At 39.8% G+C, this 22,333-nt stretch overlaps 2 protein-coding genes across 8 annotated transcripts; one reads left to right on the top strand and one right to left on the bottom strand.

The window, feature by feature from the left end:
* Nucleotides 1–5,170: 5,170 nt before the first annotated feature.
* Nucleotides 5,171–9,455, top strand: LOC109859063. 2 transcript variants are annotated; one of them, XM_020436930.1, is made up of 9 exons: nt 5,171–5,838; nt 6,165–6,367; nt 6,445–6,720; nt 7,030–7,142; nt 7,214–7,432; nt 7,512–7,930; nt 8,095–8,800; nt 8,883–9,117; nt 9,210–9,455. In XM_020436930.1, the coding sequence occupies exons 3-9, from the start codon at nt 6,630–6,632 to the stop codon at nt 9,413–9,415; spliced, it is 1,989 nt and encodes a 662-aa protein (XP_020292519.1). In that variant the 5' UTR covers nt 5,171–5,838; nt 6,165–6,367; nt 6,445–6,629; the 3' UTR covers nt 9,416–9,455. The 2 variants fall into 2 exon arrangements, with proteins under 2 accessions (XP_020292519.1, XP_020292518.1); XM_020436929.1 differs by having other exon boundaries at nt 6,165–6,720.
* Nucleotides 9,456–9,546: 91 nt separating this feature from the next.
* Nucleotides 9,547–21,896, bottom strand: LOC109859062 (monocarboxylate transporter 14-like). Of its 6 annotated transcripts, none has more exons than XM_020436924.1 (7): nt 21,818–21,896; nt 12,481–14,050; nt 12,179–12,363; nt 11,854–12,007; nt 11,515–11,781; nt 11,197–11,418; nt 9,547–11,109 (listed from the first exon to the last, which is right to left on the bottom strand). In XM_020436924.1, the coding sequence occupies exons 2-7, from the start codon at nt 13,849–13,851 to the stop codon at nt 10,654–10,656; spliced, it is 2,655 nt and encodes an 884-aa protein (XP_020292513.1). In that variant the 5' UTR covers nt 13,852–14,050; nt 21,818–21,896; the 3' UTR covers nt 9,547–10,653. The 6 variants fall into 6 exon arrangements, with proteins under 6 accessions (XP_020292513.1, XP_020292515.1, XP_020292514.1 ...); XM_020436926.1 differs by lacking the exon at nt 21,818–21,896 and adding an exon at nt 21,759–21,816; XM_020436925.1 differs by lacking the exon at nt 21,818–21,896 and adding an exon at nt 21,610–21,751.
* Nucleotides 21,897–22,333: the final 437 nt, after the last annotated feature.

The raw sequence follows: 22,333 nt of genomic DNA, 5'->3' as shown, positions 1-22,333 counted from the left end.
GCTTCGTCAACAGCAGCGCCTCGCAGCGGCGGCCAGGTGCACACACACTCTCGCGTGTACAAATATTTGTAATCACCGTGAAACGCACACGTTTCCGTTGAAGGCGCGTCTGTGCGCGCGAGGAGATATCGCGATTACACGAGATCTGATAAGATTCGATCGCAAAAAACTCACTCGGTTCCACTGTAACCAGTTTTCCATGACGAATTTTTGGTGAAACTGTGTTGCAAAAAATTCCATCGGAAAAAAAACGCATTTCTCTTTCTTGTTTTTTCTATTTTTTTTTCGCGAACGACGAACGAACATCGACATCCGCACCTGACACGCGTACTTGGCAAGGTCAACCGACAGGATCGACCGCGCGTTCACGGTTACTCTCCTCCTTGAACGCTTCGCGTGCATACGCGTTTTATCGTGCGATCGAGCACGAGCGTACGAAGCAGCTCTCGAAACTCTGCGTTTAAAATCGATAATCGATTTGTGTCACGAGTTTTAACGTCGCTTCCTCCATCCGTTAAGTGACTCGATATGCGGATTATAATGAATGACACACCGACAGAGTCCTTTAATGTACACATTCTATTTTAACAATCCCACAAATCGATTTACTTATTAATCAATTATGCGGGTAATAATAATGTCAGTCATAATTTCTCAATGAGCGGCTAATTGCCACGGAACGGCGCGGCTCTTCTCCAATATACAATTGCGAAATACACCGCGTCAATTATATCCGTCAATTATACCGTCACAGTTAATGCCGTCTAGCTATTTTTAGTTTTACGCAGTAAATAACGTGTGTTGGAGTAGTAAAAGCGACCTGCAGCAAAAGCGACCTAAGTAAAAATCTCGAAACCCACACCCGACCCATTTGTCATTCATCGCGCCGTGTAACGGCGTCCGAAAGAGAAAATTGAAATATCGCAAAAACAAAACGATGACATGTGGCCCACTTTTACGATAATCAACCGGCATCCACACACGTGTGCGTGTGTGTGTGTCACAGCGGAAATTTAAAGCGCAGGACTCTCCGACACTTTTCGTGATTAATCGCGCGGATCTCGTCCACGTTGGACCTAAATATAGTCGCAGCGTTCGTTCAATTAACATGGATAAAGAGTGTATGACGTTGGCTCATTGATGCCTGACTGCGGAGCGGCGGCAGATGTGTCAGCAGCCGTGTGTGTGTGTGTGTAGTTATAGTTCCTTCCTTTCCGGGAAAACTGCGTGATTCTCGTTGTTACAGCGAGCGAGAGATCACACCACCGAGATGATTATTTAAAGTCCCGAGGTCATCCGTATCCTATCGTATCGCTTCATCGATTGTTGTTACACTTCGATCAAACGCACATTGAGCACAATTAATCTCGTGCTTACGCAACACATCGTTTTCACATCGTCGTAACTGTGTTTTTTTTTTTCTTTGTCTCGGAGAAGTCGGTCGAAGTTTCGATAAAACACGAAAAATTGACGCACGTGTCAATTTTTTGATAGAAAAAAATAATCATGTCAGACGTTAATTAATTTATACGGTACGTGTGTATATATACATATATATCACCTGTTCACGGCGTCTGCTTCGTGTACCGAGTATCAGACAACTCGACGAACACGTCCAGCGTGTACCGGACTTTTTCCTACTGATGCGGAAAGAGAGAAACTTCCGTAGCATATTTTTCTCAACATTGAGAAATTTAATAACTCGCAAGTGACGCGACGATATTTAATATCGATATTCTTTTCCTTTCTACGGTGTGTATATGTGTGTGTGTGTGTGTTTACGCGATGTATATTATTACAGAAGTAAGAACGGTCCGTGCACAACAGACACTTTCCACGCGATTGTGGTGTGTTGTGCGATATCGTGTCGTAAATTTCCGTAGAGATATAAGAAGGAGAATCGAGAGAGCGCGTTATTTAAATAACACAGAATCGAAATACAGAGATTGAGATAGAGATGAGAGATCTCTTCTCGCAAACACGACAATATTTAATCTACGAGATATAACGCTTTACCCTGATATTTCGTTAAACAGATATACGAGCGTCGCAAACAGATGAGTAAGCGAGACTATATCATACATTCCGGAAACCGTCTTATCGTAAGAACATCCTGAAATTTTTCTGCTTGTGCATGTAGACGCGCGCGTGTTTCTCGTCAGAAAACCGATATATTATATGTTTTACTGTTGCATTAATCATCACATAAATGTACAGAATGTCTCATAAACATCTAAATTATTTTTGTTGTTGGAGAAGGGAAATCATGATTGATGATATATCTAATGGTTTTTGCATTTTAAGCGATGAAACATCCCGATAAGCTAAATCAAAATATAATCGACGAGTTTATCTCGAGTAATTATCGCAGTCAGATATATAGCTGCGGATATTTTTAATTTTTAAAAAGTTATTACAAAGAGTTATTAACGATTTTTTTTTTTATTTATGTATCAATTTACCGAGAAAGTGTTTTAAGTTTTTATGTTTAACCAAACAGTTTAAATAAATACCCATTTGAACTTTGAAGCAGTGCCATCGCGTGCCGATCCGTCTAAGTGAAATAGTCACACATCGGTAAAACAGGCCTATTTCAATCCTATCGCATATATGAGTGATTAAGCGTAATCTTAATGTCAATATGTATGTTATGTGTAATAATAATTTCTTAATTCTATCTTTTATTTTTAAAAAGCTGATATTATTGATCTGACTTATCAGAAATATTTTCATTTATGATGTCTTGTTCATAGAATTTGTTATATTCCTTCTTATCTTAACTTACGAGTTGTTCCGTTTAAATGTTGATTTTCATCCTAACTCTTCCATTCGCTCTCGTCATCAATCTCAGTCTTTTCTTTTCGCGTCGTCGTACACAAAAAATTCCGCAGTGCTTTTTTCTATCTCTTCCTCTCTCTCTCTCTCTCTCTCTCTCTCTCTCTCTGTCTACACTGCAGCGATGTACTACAATTTGTTACCATCTGTCATACGAGCTGAAAGTTCTCCTCTTTTCTTTTTGCTTCTTATATTGCTGCTCATCTTCATTTTATACTCTTATTTTTTTTATATTTGCATTTAGTGTGCTTTTGTATTTATCTCCCTATCGCTCTTTATAAACATAATGAACTAATCATTATCCTTTTGCTCTTTACTTAACGTTTCTTACAGTTTGTTTTCGTTTTAGTATCAGGTTTTGATAAGATTTCTAAACAGCTTTTGCAGCCTCGTCTGTCTATTGAGTCTCGCTTTTGTTTTTCACGCCACGTAATGTAATTGCTTACGTAATAAAGTTATCATTACTATTTCCCGGTTACAGTTTTTTATCACATTAAAAAAACACACGCAATAGACTTATCTCTTTCCTGCCTCTCCCATATATATCAAATTTTCTCGATCCGGATAAAACAATAACTGATATACTCACTTGTATCTCGAGCAGCAACTCTGTTTTCTTCCGCCTTATGTCTATGAGAATCTTTTGTTGCTCGGGAGTCAATTCTACAATCACATAAAAAATTCAATTAGAAAAATGGAGATTTTGAAACACATGCGCGTGACTCTAATATACACGCGCGAATTCTTTTTTTTTTTTTTTTTCAAACACGCAATCCTAAATAATTATTAAAAAAGAAAAGGATATTTAATTATACATCAAAGAACGTGTCCCCATTGTGCAGAGGCAAACGGGGAGCCTCGTTAGCGGCAATTAACCTAAAGCTCTAAAAATAGAACTTTTACACATATTCCTCCGTACGCAGTACACACGCACACATTTGCATTATATAAATATAGATTGCGTCAACAGGTCAATACACATGTAGAAGCAAATGTTAATCAGAGCCACGGATATCCAATAATTCAGTTATTTATTTGTATTATTTAATCTCTCAAAGATTCTCGAAAAAGAAATGAGAGAACGATTTTACGGCTCTCAAGCACTTTCGAAAAAGTAATTGCGAAATGTGAAAAGCACATTGCGCTCGCATACACATTGTGATGTCATACGTTATATCATCCTCGGGTCGTGCATCTCTTCGTATACGACTTCAAATTACACGAATTACTTCCCGTCACTTGGAACAAACGGTATAGGTAAATAGTTTTAATTAATTCCGAGATCGAGCTAGGAGCCAGATCGACTGAGTGCCCGAAACGGTGAACAAACAAATTAAAACTCAGGACGCGCGACAGCTGTAATAACGGATCCCGTTTCCGCGCAGAGACTAACGCGTTCCGCGTTGATTATTGACAGATCTCCGGTCAAGAGGCCGGTAACTACGGCGGAAACAATTGTCAGAGAACAATCCGGACAATCTCACGTACCAGACTGTACTTCGACGTTTCTCTAAGGATACATACATAAATTATATATTTTTATTTTTCTCCTCCGACTGTGAGAGAATTATAATTTTCTCTCGCGAATATATTCGCGCTACCTCAACCCTCGAAGAACGAGAAGACGCGAGACCGCGAAAACTCGGTCGCGCCTTTCCGTCGCAACGACGTCGTCGCATTCGAGTTTTTTTCCCCGTCGCATCGGAGGATTTTCGATCGAGAGAAGGTCCAGGCATCATATCGTTTTGTTTACTACACGTACATACGATACTACGATAACACGGCTGGTACACGAAGAGAGAATTACGAGCGCATGCGCACTGACTGGAGAAAAAGATGATGCCTCGGCTTCGTCAGGCTCCAAGCTTACGCGGTCCCTGGACTCTGGATTTTCGTCGAGGGATAATTCACTTACCCGACACTGTTGTTCCGAACTGGTCAACCTGATGACCGGCGGAATTCACTCCTACGTTGCCCAGACCGCCCAAATCTTGCCACATCTCCGAAAAACGGCACTAGCCCGGATTCACGCGCGCACAGACTCACCCACCTTCACTCGAGCGGCTCCATTTTTACTGACACGACACGTCTAGCGCCGCATGGCGCCGTCGGCGAGATTGACAATTCCAATCGGTAAGCGCGCCGTTTCGTTACCGTTGCCGCCATCTGTGACCCGATCTACGAGATTCGATAGAAGCAGCTAAGCAACCGTTGTTGCGTCTTTACCGGTAGTCGCTAATATATCTCTACAATTATATTACTTAGCGCGTACTGTTTATCTACAATTATATTATTTAGCGTATGCAATATAAAATTTTTTGTGCGATTAATAATTTGAAAAACTCACCACAGCTACTAAAACCAATAAAACCTAATCTAATAATTTGTGAAAGAGATACATAAACCGCGCGAGATAGAAAACGTGACGGTTTCATCTTGGAATTCAATTTAGCGTTGAAAAGCGTCGAGATAATCAGGAGTTCAATCTGAAAGAGGTGACGTATGTTGATTTAATAAAATCAGAATTCTTCTCCTCGGATGAACGCAAATATATTTGTCTCGTTGGAGCAGAAGCGATTGGATAGGTACAACGTTCACTGATCATTCGAAACGGGGATCGGAATCGGAGACAATTATCTTTCTTCGGGGTCTTGTCGCCGTCAAGAAGATGAAATATCTCTCGTTCGATTGGTCTGCGTTTTTCTAAATTGAAACTTTTATAGATTGATTTTTCTATCATTTGCGCATTGTGCAAGACGCTTGTTGAGCGCGTGTTGTTGCGAGACATGACGGACTCTTCTTAGAATCTAAGAAACAGGATCCTCTTACAAAAAACGCTTATAGAAGAGAATACCCAACTCAAACTGCGAACTCATCAGAGATCCGGATGGATGTCAACATGCTGACGCAAGAAAAGTCACCGTTACAATCGCCGTGTTTTCTGACTTCTCGAGACATCTTTGATAATGTGATGTGAACCAACGATTAATCTTCAAACTTTGTGTGAGATGAATTTTTCTAACTCCGCATTTTGACGGAATTTCTATTTCCATAGGCAGAATTCGAACTGTGCGTGACTCTTCTACTGGTGCTTTTTTTTTTTTTTTTCAACGAAACCCTTGCTCTTATTCAAAGGAGGTCCCCGCATGAAATCCCGTCCTCTATTTTTTCTATACGTCACTGGGTTTGAAGAGCAATACTGTAGACACAAATTTCTACGTTGTAACGACTTAGTTTTCGTAATTTATAAATTTCTTTAAATCTCTTCAAGCAGCATATAGTTTGTTTTTTGTTTTATTTTATAACTCACTAATCTTCTTTATTTTTAGGTTTTTTTTTGCATGTCGCGCTTGAGATATCTTTTTTCGTTCAACAAAATAAAGCAATATCTTACATCTTATCTTATCCGCGCGGCGCAAAGCCGTTCGTGTGCTTCTTGTTGATTGACGATAAACTCGCGCGAAACGTCTGACAAGAAACTTTCGATGAGCTCAACGTGAGAATGTATGAAGAAATCTCGACAATATATCTCGTGAGTGTCTGCTTTTGCCTTTTTTTGCAACAGGTCGTGAGGTCAGTCTCGGAAATAATCGTATAACTGCATTCTAGTTATGTACGCAGATGCCGCGTCTTGTCGTCGCGCGTCGACTTACATCACCGACCAACAAGTAAGGTCGAAAGTAAAGTTACGACAGTAAAACTACAGTTCGGTTCCGGTTCCCGTGAGATCTTACTCGCATTGTTAAAACGTCGACGAATATATTGTGTTGTCGCGTGTGTGTATCACACAGGTCATGATCGGTTGTGTTAGTTGGCTGGTGAATCTCGGCTTCAGTTTTGCACTAACTCTACTCTTGATTCCGCTGCTTCTCACCGCATACATAGGTAATTTATTTTATTTTGTTCAATCAACTTTATTTACTTCAAATATTTTTCTTTGACCGATCGCGCGAAGATACGTAACTTTATTTACAAACTTTATACAAAAAAATCTTCGTGTTGACGCGCCGCACTCGATCGCGACAATCTTTGTCAATAAAATATTGTACTTTTTTTTTTCTGATTGTAACGCAATTCAAATTCCATCGCGTATTAAGCAAACATGTACAATTGCGAATCATTTCGATCGGTGTATTTTGATGTCGATGTATATCGCGCTGTTATATCGCGTCAATATGTTTTGATATTTTCAAGCGGTAACGTCGACGAGGAAGTATTGGATACGTTTTGTCAAGTGGAAGTATCCGAATTATGTTGTTGTCGAGGAGAACAGTATTCGAAGTACTCTGGACCAAGGACGAAACCACGTAGGTATCAATACGAATCACGAATCTTATTTTGTTTGACTTATCGATTGACGTACACGGTCACAATGCAGGGAATATGCACGCTTCTGGTCCAAGGACGTTCGATCGTGGACGGAGTGAGGAATCACTTGGTGCACCTGACCGCAACGAGAAGATTTCTCAAATCGGTTCTGTCCACGCGATGGAGCGTCTACGTCTGGAGAGAACTCGATTACTTCTCCGTGGACAATCATCTCGTAAAGTCGCCATGTTCCTTCCGCGGTCGTCTCCTCACCGAAGGCAATATACAGGTCAGATGCTTTTATTATATCATTGCGCGCGCGATTCTCTCTACTTGACGCGTGATATCGCGTTGTTTGTTATTCGCAGGATTACATAAGCGACGTCACGTCTAAGTTTCTTCCGCGAAAACTACCGCCGTGGCAGGTGCACGTGGTGAGCTGTCTGATGCGAGGTGAGGAGCGACAGATATGTCTGGTGCGGGCGCATCATCTGTTACTGCGGCAGGAACACCTGACCCTGGCGGACTTTCTGCCGTTGAAGTACTCGACCGACAACTGGACGTGTCAGGAGAGCGACTCGCCCTTTACGAATCTGTACGTCAAGCCTACCGCTCTGCCGCGTCTCCGACAGATGCTCCGCGAGAGCTTCAGCAATTATTGGAACGACTTCCTTTACAATAACGATCCAGTCGAACGGCCGGAGATACTGAAGAAACGAATAGGGATGTTCCAGTGCGTCAAGATCGCGATGATAGTGCTGGTGTGCAGTTTGAAAGAACTAACCAGGTATTTTTTTTGCTGCGTACACACATTATCATTGAGGCGATAATCGTTTCTTTCCCACTTGTTTGTTTGTTTTTCTTTGTTTTTTTTTTTTTGCGCTTTATCACACTCGCATCTTCACGGTCGTATTCAAACGGTTAACTGTTGTTTCTCGCAACTTTCTGTAGACCGTGCCAAAAGTCAGAAGGACTGAAATTCCTGAAGCTCCTGTCGATCGTCCAGCGCGAATCGGACAAGAGGAATTTCAATCCCCGACTGATATTCAACTCCATTATGCATTCCTTCAATCCGATCTGCGTCCTTCACTCCTGCGTTGCTTGGTGCTGGTACATCGTAATCGTATCGTTACTAAAAACGCCTCTTTTGCTCATCCGGGAGTTGCAAGCTTTAAAATCGCGGCACAAACATTGCTACCCGGACACTCTGACCTACATGGCGTCGTGTTACCTTCCACTGACGTTTCAAGCCATTCGGGAGGTAGTGTCCATCAGTTGGATAGCCGTGACCGCGCCCAAGATCATCATCGAGGAGCTGTTTCTCAAGCATCCGCAGTCGAATCAGTTGCAAACCATCTCGCCGTGCGGTAGAAAGGTAGTGGCCTGGTCGGAGGAGATCGACATCGAACTGGTGCGTGAGATCGCCAACGTAACCGGCGCGACGGAAACTGAGGTTCTGTTGGCGGCCACGGTGGACTCTCTGAAAGAATACTTCAGGCATTCGGCCGTCAGCATTCCGGACGACGTGTTCGCGACCGTGAAGTTTGTGAGTCAGTGGGCGGTGTTTCTGCGGAATCACGAGGCTCACGGTATCCTGTGCCTCGCATTACCCACCAGAACGCCATTGTTTCACGACGATCTCATTGAAATACTGCAGGTAAACATTCTCAACGCGCTGTTTGTCATAGCTTACGTTCCTCAGCGCTCGCTCACACACGTATAATCAATCATTTTGTAAGGTCATTCAACGAAACATTCACGAAGCCAGATCGAGACAGAGCGCGATTTATGCCATCACAGCAGCGGAAACGTCCCGCAGTGTGGTATCGTCGTGCATACCGTCCATTATCTTGAAATTGCTTCTGAACCAACTGTCGAGAAGATATTCTCTGTGCTTGACGCACGTCGACGGAGACTTGCCCGTAGAAGGCGTGGACGGGGTTATTTACTGGCGTCCGCCGCAGGGAAATTGCAGTACGTTTTGTCACTCGGGATAAGTCACTTCTTTTATGCAGTATATTTTTTTTTTTCATCTCAAAATCGTAATATGTGTTTACTATTTCCAGATATGTCTATAACTCTACACAGATACGGAAACGGAGTGCGTCTCGGTATAATGGGAGACGCAATGATCAGTCCTCAGCATTTTATCGTCGCAAAAACGTTCCCTCATAGTGTTCATAATTTGGCCGCCATCCTAGGCGTTCCGAGATTACCAAGTCGGAGTCCGAGCCCTAATCTGCTCAATCCGACGACATCACCGGGATATTGAGACGACGTTTACACTCGCAACGTCGCGAGACGGTATAAATAAGAGTTTCTTTTTTGTTATCTTTTTTTCATTTTTCTACACAAAAAAATCAAATTTCGTCAAAAGAAAAGCAGCCAATCAAATTGTTGGTGTCGTTGGTGTAATATTGTCACGTTTATTGAAAATGAGGAATACACATAGTTGTACATTTGACAAACAAAGAGATCGACGGCATCATATTACCTTTCGAATAACAATTTTAAACAGATAACAATTGGTAAAAATCTATATCTTTCACACAACTTACTTTTTTTTTTCAAACACGACATGTGTTTTAAACTGAATACCACTAAATATTCAAGTTAAAAAGTTTGAATGTGAAGATGTTTTATTTATAAAACAATCCATTTTAACGTGATTTATTTTTATGTTATCGCAGCAAATATTTATTGTACTATATATAATTCGATTAAAAGTACATTTAACAACTTGCAACAATTATTTATTTTTTTTTTTTTTTGCAAAAATTACGTACTTGCAAAAGTTACGTACTGTAATTGCACTTTAGATATTTTATTTGCTCTCTGCTAGATAGATACATGGATACGCGTTGCGTCGCATGTGCAATACGTATATGTCGGCATAGTTTTTCATTTTGTAAACATTATATTTTATTTTGCTGCATTATGCGTAAGTACAACTATTTGAGTTTAAGTACGAGAGAAAAATGTCAAAAAGTACGCTGTAAGATAAGTACGAGAAAGAGGTCAAAATGATGTCAAAAGTGCTGTCTGTACTTTAACTCTTACGGAAAAAACGTTCCGTAAAAATTGAACGTATAACGCTGAATATTGCAAGTTTACGGTCAAGTTGAACGTTTTTTCCGTAAGGGAGTACATGTAGCAAACTTAAAAAAAAAACTGCATTTGACGTATTTCTCATTCGATGTAAGTGTAATGAGATTCGTACTTTAAATCAAACTTTATCTTTTCTAACTATGTCTTTTTGTTAGAATTAATAAGTGTCATATTTCTCAGTGGTAAATTATTGTTGCTCTAAAATTACTTTCTATTTTGTTTTGATAAAAAATAAAATGAAACATATAAGAACAAAACTAACTTACCACTAAGATGATTTTATCTGTTTTGTTCTATTTTTGACGGTAGAGTGCGCACGCACAATTTCAATTTTTTAATGTATATATATAATATATACATATATATATATATATGTGTGTATAATAAATATATAATTTTGTTTTATGCTAAGCACTCGTCGTTTGTTCGTTCCCTCTCGATTGGTCCACTGCCGAAGATTTTTCTATTCTTTGTATACGGTATAATACCTATCAGGATGCCAGAGACAATAATCCAACCGCCAGCCATGAGAAAAGACAGATGCCACGTGCCCGTAATGTCAAAGAACCATCCAGCCAAAGGTGGTCCAAGGAGATTGCCAATTCCTTGGCATAGCAAGGTAAGGCCGTAAGCGGTGGTAAATCTTTCCAGAGGGATCAACTCCACCAATATAACAGGAGTGAAACTGAAGGAGCTGGCAAAGAAGATGCCAAAACACGCTGAGGTTATTAATAGATATATGTAATAGTGAGTGAACACGGACATCAACAAGGTGGACGTTCCACAAGCGACTAGGCACCAAGCGTACGTCTTATCAACATTCATCCAGGGTTGATCGCCGGCCCAACCTAGAACGATCTAGAAAAAGCGACAGTACCGGATATGAGAGAAAGTTTTGTTATTTGAAAGAATAAACATTAACTTTGTGATAATCGCAAGGATTACCATTCCAATAGTATTGGTTATGCCGATAATACTGAGAAGATTAGCGGCGTCGGCCTCGGAGTAACCATTTCTAGTCAGATGTTCCGCAAGATAAAAGTACGGCACGATGAACCAAGTGAACAGCATTATCGTCGATAATGACATTAGCAGGAAATGGAATTCGAGAAACATGGAAAAATCCACCATGCCCTTCAACAAGTCCACCAGCTCGGCATACCACTTCTACCCAGAGGAAAGGCGAGAAAGAAAGAAATAATACAAACTGTAGATCTCTCGCAAACTCTCGCGTTCCCTACTAATAACCACTTTCTCCAATACCTGTTCTTCTTCTTTATCCAACGTGATCATACTATTTCTATAGATGTTAGGACAACTGCTCGCTCTCAGCCTGTATTTGCGCAGATTCAAGGAAGCGCCGCGATACATGACGGAATTTCTGTGCACCCGGATGTCCTTGAAATAATGAGTATTTGTACTGAACTGTCGTCTGAGCCAAGGTATCGAGTCCGTCCTGATAACGTTAGTCTGCGGCTCGTCTGTGGTGTGACGCCTAGTCAATCTTTTTCTTCTTTCTGCCGGCCCGACCTAGAAAGTATTTGCTTGATTTGCTATGACGAGCAATAGAATTCATTAACCGAGAGTCACACCGTTCGTTACCGTGTGCGCGACTTCTTTCGTCAGCAACGGATTAGTCTCCTCTGTCTCTTTTCGAGATGTTCTTCTAACCGGCTTCGTCGAAGCTTGAATGGACGACGGACAAGAATCTTTCCTTTGTTCTGTGATCGTTCTCGGTTCCGATGCTCGTTTAAGCCTTCGTCGAACGTAACAAAGATTAAACATGTCGTAGCGACACTAATACTCGACTAAATATTCGACTATTCGCGTGACAATTGTTACAAGAGAATATAGAAAAAAATATATATATAGACGATAAAAAGGGATTTAACAAAATATTCGAATAATATTGACAGAGATAGGTAACCTCATTGACATAGTGACTCCGCTTTTATTAGTACAAATCTCTCCCATAGAATTATGTATTGAATCTCTCCCATTGAGATGCTTATCGGACACGCTTCTACACAGCAGAAGACTGGGGTAGTTTTCCAGAATGACATTGTAGAGTTTAGAGTTGCTCAGCAATGACTCCAACACTTCTAAAGGCACCTGAAATCTCACATATAAATTCGTTTCTTTGCGAAAACCGGCGATTGAAATAAAAATAAATAAATACTGCTCGAAAAAGAAAAAATTTGTCGCTTTTTGCGCAAATCGGTTACTCACTTTTTCGCTGCACTTTACAAAAGTTGGCAGATTAACAACGCTCGTTGTGCGTCTCTTCGCGCCGTCGGTCGCTTCGGTGCTCGTGCTAAAATTTTGCAAAAGGTATTCAGGCGCGTGCTCGCTTCTCAACAATTTTCTGAGTTCCTCGACCCCCGGAAACTCATTCAACGGACTTCCGTCTGGCTTCACACCGTCCGATCGTGCAGCGTTCGATTTTTTCGCCGTTTGGTTGTGGTGCTTGCGCTGCTCGAGTATCCACCACTCCGGATCCCTCATCACGGCTCCCGCGACGATCATGTTGAAGAATGTGCCGGCCAGAAGTAGACAGGTGCCCCGCCAGCCGTATTCATTGATGAAGTAGGTAGTCATCGGCGCGTAGACAAAAGTACCGATGCCGGTGCCGCAAGCACCCAGACCTACAGCTAGGGTGCGCTTTTTATCGAACCAAAAGGCGATGCTCACGACTGCGGTGACGTAGCACAGACCCAGACCGAGACCCGCGATGACGCCGAACGTTAAGTACATTATCTCGATGGTGTTACTGAAGATACATAATATGAATCCCAATCCCGATACCAGTCCGCCTACGATAGTCATCAAGCGACAACCGAAACGATCGACGAGGGCGGACATGACTGGTCCGGATAGAAGTGGCACGGCCATGAAGAGTGAGCCGATCCAGGCGGTTTTAGATTTGGATTCACCAAACTCGTGAAGAAACTCGATGTAAAGGAGACCGAAGCTGAAGGAGATACCGTCGGCTACCATAGATATGATGATGGAGGCGACGACAACCACCCAACCCCAACCACCATCCGGCACCTTCGGCTTTTCTTTCTGCTTTTCTTTCGTGCTGGTATCCGAAGAATCTTCCTCCCGTTCCGAAATAGTTTCGCAATCCCCAGATTTCTTGACTTGTAGTTGATTCGCCGTAGCACCAGTATTTCGCACCGTTTTATCATGATTCTTCCTATAAATAAGCGATTCTTGAATGTTGTTCAATGCACCACTTTGCTCCGACGTTTTGATCGGCGCGTTTGACTCGAACAACTCGATCGCAGTGTCGTGCGGCTCTTCCTGCGTCGAGTCCAGACTAGGTTGGCGTAAATTAAAGCCTCTCGAATACGGACCAACGTCGTCGAGATCGCCCCTGACGATGGGATTTGAGCAAATAGTGGGACTGCCATTTTGCCAGCCGACCAACGGGGCTTTCTGTGGCTGATCATGATGAATCTTGCTTGACAAACCCTCTTTTCTGGCGGCGCTCGTGGAGCGATAGTTGTTGTTATGGTTACTGCTTCTCCTGTTGTTCCTACAATCGTCATCTACTTGATCCTCACGCAGGATAGTTTCGCTCTTCCTGCTGGCCATTGTCTCTCTAAATGTAAGTAGTGGCCGAGTGAATCCACCGGCGCCGCCAGCCCTTCAACCCTTGAAACTCGTTGGGGAGATATCCGCCTCGTCCTCCGGTTACCATAAGGACCTTCGAAATCCTCGACAATTCACAGAACGTCGACCGCACGGAGCTCACCTTCATACACGCACCTTCGCGTCGCTTGAATTGCCCGTCCTGCAAAAACAATTTTACAATTGCGTTAATTAACGATTTTCTCAATCGTGATGATCGCACGTGCCGGTAAAACAAGGAAAAGTTTTATTTCTATGCAATAGAGTATCGAGAAATAAAATACACATACATGCAAATTGTGAGGAAATACGTGAATAAAACATCGTATACCTATCAATACAGGATAAATTAAGAGTTAATAAGAGCTGATTAATTACTAGTTAATGTTTCGTAAAGTTTTCTTTTAGACTTTAATTTTTTTAAATACAGAGATGTACGTAATATCAAAACGTTGACAAATCAATTTTATTTTGCTAAAATTTACAAATAAAAACAATTAAAAAACGAAAAACAAAATTTTATTTACATTTACAAAACCTTTATTTACAAATAAAAAACCAAATGTTTTTTTAAAAAAACTCACGTAGGGTAACAATGACCGTACGTCTTAAATACAATAGTTGAACCGTTAATTAAAAGTCGTAAGTCAGATAACGTCGAGACTACATAAAATATCTGAAGAAACGTCAAACTAGAATAAAAGTCACAAGAGCATTTTGTCAAACACACGACACAATTATCAAGAAATAAGAATTCTAAAGACGTCGACAACATACTTCAAGTAGTGCGATGAGTTTTCACATTCAGTCTCAACGAAAAAAAAAAATAGCAATTCCTTCAACACGCGATACCAAAAATCAAAAATGTCAAAACGCAGAAAATAAGACGGATATTTACTTAGTTTTTAAATAATTCAATAACGTATATTAAATTAGGCCATTAGGCGTATTCCCATCGATCGATACGCGTCGTTCGAGTGCGATGGCATATATATATTATAAAAAAAAAAATAAGATTTTACCTCGCTTAAAATTGCACGTTCGCAGATAGTGTGACCGCACGTACGTTTTCAACGTTTTCGATACGACTGCTCGATGGACGAGCGATTATTAGATACGTATGCGCCAAATTTTTCGCGGAATACCAATATGACAAAAGATGGACTGCGGTTTATCATATCTCGTATCTCGCTATATATATATATATGTATACGTGTCTGTAATGAGTTTTTTTGCGAAGGTCGAACGTAACGATGACAAAGCCGCGCCCGTTTTCGCAGTTCGATAATACGTGTGCGTATCGATACGCGGAACGAAGGGTTTTACATATGTGGCGCGTTATGTGAAACTTCGTAAAACTGTGTAAGCACTATGTAACTCTCTCGTTATATCACGATAGATGCAAAAGTCAGAAGCGGGTCCAAATGATTAAAAAAAAAAAAAAAAGAAGAAAAGATAAAATCACTAATTACTCACCATCGAGACAGTGCAAATAACGTGCTCATGTAGGCGTGTATGCGACTAAGGATGTGAGTAAGTGCATGCGCAACAATCGTCGACGTGAGCGCGTAATATATATACAATATACAGTAGTCAGAGATAGTCGAACGAAAGAAAACAAAATACAGATTAGATCACATCCATTGCTAGTTAGTTAGCTAGTCGAATGATTAATTAAGCAAACACATGCAAAACTGGATGCTCAATTCGAGGGACAAAAGCTAAAATGAGATAATAAGTTAAGCAAGGAAACAGATGCATTTTGCGTGTCAAACTATCTGAAATAAAGAAAGAATCTAAAATTAGAAAGCGTTATCAATTCATGCGTAGGTAATTAGTTAACAGGATTCAGCAGAATTTCTACGATACGTTCGGTTCTCACACGTGCGTTCGGTTTTCGAGTGGCGCAGAAAAATTTATGTACAGTTTTTTGAATTTTTTAAATACATGCTTTTAGCTTTTTCTCCCATATTTAAATTGTATATGTGCGTGTGCAATAGTTCCGCAGCAAAAAGAGAATAATAAAACGCAGTTTTCTTATCATATTTTTTTCAATATAAAATTACGTGCTGATCGCAATGCTGAAACACTGAAAACTTTTAAAAACGAATGTGATTTTATTATTAGAAATATATATATATATATATATATATATATATATATATCTTAATCTATCTGTCTGTCTCTCTCTCGTCGGACGGCGGTCTAATAATATTTTAGTAGGTATTGCACAACTTTAAACTCTCGACATCCACCGAGGAGAAAATTTTTTGGCAATTGGCAGTAATTCCGTGTATTTATAAGTGTGATCTTTCATAACACTCTTGTGCATTAGATTGACTCTTTTTCTATCTCTCTCTTTTTATGCGCTTTAAGGAAAAACAAGAATTGTAGAATTGCATGACTACTGTTTTGACGCATTAAGATAGATTAAGATAAATTAAGACTCGTGTATCACGCGTGTTGTCCTCACTCAACGAGCTCGCTGAACAACGAGTCGGTTCTCTCGTGAGAGAAAATCCCACGGGAGGAGAAGAGGGGGCGAGAGTTTTTACTTCGTCTCTCGCGAATGTGTTGTATATTTCTTTCGAGCGCTTGCTCGTGCTTGCTGTAAGCGCAAAAATCCCGATTCCTGACGGAAAAAAGTCAACGTCCTGACGTACGAGTAATCGTCAATATTTGACGTGGAGATGCAAGAGCTATATAATACACACGCCAGACGCACGAATTAGTGCCAAACAACAGAAAGATTTACAGACACCTAATCAGACGTCAGTTGAATCCACGGCGCAAATACGAGAAATAAAATTTATGTCTCTTCGCTTTTATCGATTATTATTATTATTATTATTATGTTATTGGTAGTTCGTCAAAGTAAAAAAAAAAAAAAAAAAAAGAGAGCCGAGAGTTATTCAACGATTTATTTGTTGGCAAATATAATAGTTCACGAGAAAACAGTCTAATTACGTAATGCATGTGAATTACAGATTAGATAAAATAATATATTTTCTCGTTACACATTTGACATTGGCAGTAATTTCTGCTTGAAAACTATATAACGAATTGTTTTAGTATCTATGTAATTTAGATATATACGCGCGAGTAAGCGTCAAGTAATTGAGACTTTTTTAAAAATAGATAAAATGTTATCGCGCGTATAAATGTTGCACTAATTGTAAGAGAAACACGGACAAAGAATGAGACAGAGAAAGAGAGAGAGAAAAGAGAGCAGAGGGGTGAGATTGCCATGGAAACCGACCGGTCGATTTCCGACTGTCTGTCTCCACCAAAATACAAGGATGTTCAGCGTTTTGAACATTATATAAATTTTTATCTCGTACAAGTTTAAAATATAAGAATTCGAGCGAGTTCGCAAAAATTAAAAACAAAAACAAAAAAAAAAAAAAAACAAGAAACAATTTATCCAACAAAACACAATGTCGGCAGAAAATTGCTGTGCCAATTGCATGCAAATTGCTTCCTTTTCGATAACAACGTCTATTTTCGACTAATCGCGCCGTTAGGATGCGTACGCGTTCTAGAAAACTCCGCACGTGTTAACTTCGTCTCGTTCTGTTGTTCTGGAAAATAGTTATATAAACTAACGCGTCACGCATTAAATGTCGCTTTCCTCGAACATATCCGAAGGAATAAGACTTCTACGAATAAATGACTTCAATTTTCTAAAAAAAAAAAACAGGAAGCGCCGTATTTATTTAGTGACTCCGATAAAAAAAAATTAAGTCCGAAAAGAGAGTAATTCCTAGCTAATATTTGTCTGATGCAATCTCACCGGATTGCTTATCTGAAATGCGGGCTGCTCGCTTGGAAAGTGCAATAGAACGAGAAGCCGCGTGAGATAGAGAGAGTAAGAGAAAGAGAAATCGATTTAAACACATCATTCTAATATTCCGAATTGATATACCGCGAAACACGTTAACTTATACCAGTGAATACCGGTATTTCGTGCATACACTTGAAAGCGAGATTCTTTCGCAGATTTTGCTGAGTGGAAATAAACTCGCGTGGCACAATAAAATCTTATCGTTAATCAAATCTTATCGTTAATTCAAGTAATTTGCTATAACCAACTATTTAATCTAAGTAATTGCTAATGAGCAATTACTTAAATATAATAACAGAAGTGCGCGATTAAATATACTAATAGAAGGTTAATAGAAGTGCGGTTACCTGCGACCACACGCGTTTAACGTCGCGAGAGAAAGCAAAGAGGAAGAGAGAGTGCGAAAAAAAAAACACAGAGAGAGAAAGATAACGTGGAAACATATTACAGTCTGACATTTGGAATTCTTCTTAATTAATATTCGAAAAATTAAGGAAACACACATCTCTTCGTGTAGCAAATAAAAACTGAGATCGAGGGAAAAAAGAAATTTTTCCTCTCTCGATACTAATTCAGATACAAAAAGATCAATACGCGAGATATGTCAAGGTAACATCCAACTAACGTGAACGATCACGTGGAAACAAATGTAAATCAAGCTTTGTTCTCTGGGGGAAAAAAAGTCCTTCATATGTATGAACAAATTCGATATCTAATTATGTATAATTATATACTCTCATATATATGTGTGTACATACATATATAGAGAGAGAGAGGGAGAGCGTCTCAATCTCTCTTGTACGTGAGATCGCATATAATTATATAACCAGATATAACCAGATTTAACCAGATATCTAATTTATTTTCCACATACGAAGGATTTCTTTTCACCGGGCTAACGTGTGAGACATTCAACCCTCACCCATTTTTTCAATTATACAAATGTTGCAATTGTTTCTTGCGTCTTTTTGAGATCCTCATATCTTGGTTTTTATTTTGTTTCGCGTTATTTTGCCTTTTGTGTTCTGTATTTGGATGTATCCGGTTGTGTGTGGCTCTGTTAGGACGAGAGAAGATAATTGAGAGAGCTAGACGATGTTGTGTCACGAGGATAACAAAAGATTAAAAGAGAACGTTTGATAATAAAGAACCCACGTCCCGGTGATCCCGATACTTATATAGATAGTACACATAGTTTCGGAGATAATGTTGCTGTATTATCTACAAAATATCTTTTTTTTTTTTTTTTTTTTTTTTTGGAAAAGTACAAGTCTCACAAATGGACACTGCACAAAGCTGTGACGCGTTTTCCTGACAAGAAAATAACCGTTGGTGATATAAATGTTGACATATGACGTATCACTTTTTTGTGATCATTCAATAATCGCGCGTACATTATTGGTTATTTTATACTCCAGTATAAGCAATTTGTTCAAGTTTATAAATAATGAAGTATTGTATAAGTCAGTCAAGGTGAACTTTCGCAAATTAAGATAATTTTAGAGCACCGCAAACATTACGTTGTCTTTCGTATATATCCATCGAATTTTGCCAAATATTTATATCACGATGAATATGGGTACGTAGAATATATTTTTGTCCTCACTATGTTAGATATTAGTTGGCGATGTTCCAGTCACATAAACTTTTCAGTTTTTGAATTATTTGAATATTATCAACTACTTAAAATAGTACTTACACACACACCCACACACACGCAGAGAAAAATTTTTATCGCTTCAAGAAAAGCGATTGCTCATTATCAATTTAGTTTCTTTTTTTTAAGTTAATTGTCTTCAACAATTTCATTTTTATCATAAATAACATATTTATATCACAAATATATTTATTACAAAGTTTAGAAAGCTCACTATCGCGTATGCGAAAAAAAATTTTTTTAAATTTTTTTTTCATAAAACTTTATAATATTTTTATAAAACTTTATCAAATAAAAAAAAAATCAGAGATTTTATACAGTCCCGAATTAAAATTCACTATATTCTTCACTGGAAATTCACTAGGATTCGGAATGTACTTTGAATACACATAATATTCTTTCGTATGTGTGTGTATCTCAGCTTGTGCACTGCATATTGACGTTAAAAATTTTTAGACTGATGTCAGAAACTCAAAGAGAGAATAGACGCATGAGCATTACGTGCTTTGTATGCAATTATTAGTCCTTGTGTTGGATCAAGAATTATGCACACTGTGTGACATTTCAATTTGCATCAATGAAACTTTCCCGAAGTTTTTGTTCGAAGTTCAAAAACTTCCGGTAGAACATACATATTTATTCAGCATAGCGATACTTAGCAGAACGTATAACAAAAGTAAATAAATGTGATAAACGATAAGCGTAACTGCATATGGAATATTTAGTATATTGTCTCTTTAAATTATACACACATACAAAGTATACATAAATGACATTTCAAATGAAAAAGTGTATTCACACATCAAAGATACTAAAAACATACATTTCAATGTTTTCAACACGTAACAATTAATATGTAACTACAAAAACAAAGATTAAAATAATAACAGAGAATTTTTCTCTTCATTAATAATATATATGTACGAATTTTTAATCACCTCTCGTTATCCTCGTGCATTTAACTATCGATTGCTACATGTTGCAGAAATGTTAAGAAAAACGGGACGGGATTAAAAAAAAAAAAGAAAAGAAAAGAAAAAATGACAGAAGCAGAAAGAAAGTAAGTCAGCGTGCGAAAAGTCCTGCCGAAAAGAAACCCGCTTCGTGTCGGCGAAGGAGACGACGCGACTGGGGAGCTTCCTTACCAGCGTGCAGCTCGCGCTAATTGTCGTGACCGAAGACTTCGGGCGGTCTGGCACGACGATGTTTGTCGGAAAAAGCGTTTTGCGCCGTCTTCTTATTGTGTCGTTGGCGACGTTTTCGCGCATTCGCCTCGGCGAGCGTGTTTCTTCCTCCTCGGTTATATAGCAAAGCGAAGAGACACACGGGGAAAGAAAGAGAGAGACACAAGATTATCGTGCGACGACCGCCTCGATTGTGCAGGACACCCGGTACAACTGAGCGAACGAGCGTGTGGCCGTTCTCGCGCAAGCCTTGGTCTCTCGAATCCACGTCATAGGAAAAGGTTCTTTTCGTCGGCGCCGCACCTGACTCGTGCACGCGTGTGCGCTTCGGTCTCGTCTCTCGGTCTCGCCACGAGTGTTCCGCCTCTGTCGTTTCGTCTCCCCGTCGCGCCGTCGTCGACTTGCCCTCGCAGCCCTCGTCCCTCACCCCCTCACCGCGCCCTGGTGCCGTGGATTCGATTCAACTTCACTTCGTTCCTGGATGCGCGCGCTCCTCTCACAACACCGTTTTGCGACACTTTGCAGTGTGTCAAAAAATCGCGCTTATATCGGGAAAAGTGATGAGCTGATAAAGAGACCATGTGAGCCATTCGGTTAACACGATACGGCGCGATAACACCACAGCCCCAGTTCAAACACCAAATAAACGTCGTGTGACAAAAACTTTGACATTTTTAATGTGCATATATATATATATGTGTGCATATATACACATATATTGTTATATATATTGTTACACACACATATATACATTGTTATCTTTATTTAATGCAGCACGCAGAACTATTTAAAAAATTGAATTCATTGAGATTATAGTTTACCGTCGCGTTTCTTCCCGCGCGTCATAAAGAGCGTCACACAACCGCGAAGTAGTCACTTTTAATCTTATCGATAATTATCTCGCATTATGAATAAAAATAAATATTACGAGAGAGAGAGAGAGAGAGAGAAAAGTAGTCTTTGGCTAGAATTTAAAAGCACTACGAGACAATGCAAATTTTTTCGCAGCGTAAGATTTAGAATTAGAAATTGTTTACCTCAAAATTTCCTTCACGCAAAAATCTTGAACGCGCGTGATTCTGTTCTGAGAGTGTTTTCGCGCAGAAATTCGTCTACATTCGCGCGCGGAAACACCTTTTTTATTTTTGTACCCGAGCGTTAAAATATAACTCTGCGTAAACTATACCTATAACAGGTCGATAAAATTATCTTGAGCCCAATGTCACCATGCACATGCACACGTACCAATGTCATCCGACGCCATCCAACGTCACTCGACACCATCCGGTCGTACGTGACGATAATTCCGCGTCCTTTCCGGTCGGTAATTCAGCACACACTGTGTGCGCGAAATCGAACTGCAAGATCGAACGCGCAATAAAGGCGGACCCAGTGCTGCCAACAACAGTGCCGCCAACATTGCTTGCAACTCGATAGATCGACTCGGTCGGAATCGATCGATCGCACTGGTCAAATGAGAACCAATCACTGACTGACGCTCGATCGATCGAGTTAATCGAGGTTGATAAAAGACCAACTTTACTTAGTACCGTACGCGTCCGGAGATAGGATGTTGGAACCCGCGATTCCAAAGATCTTTTTCGCCGAAAAAAAGTCGAGTCAGAGAATTGGTAAAAAAAAAAAAAAAACATTAACTTTCATACTAAAATTTGCTTTCAGTCACAATAAGTTTTTTCAAATTATTCTGTCTACGCGTTCTCTCTTCTTCAGATTTTTCGAGGACACGACAGTTTCTCGTTC

The sequence above is a fragment of the Pseudomyrmex gracilis genome, unplaced genomic scaffold (assembly GCF_002006095.1).
Source record: "Pseudomyrmex gracilis isolate BER0280 unplaced genomic scaffold, ASM200609v1 scaffold_236, whole genome shotgun sequence".
In the NCBI taxonomy this organism is placed as follows: Eukaryota; Metazoa; Arthropoda; class Insecta; order Hymenoptera; family Formicidae; genus Pseudomyrmex; species Pseudomyrmex gracilis.
This window is presented reverse-complemented; position numbering and strand designations above follow the sequence as displayed.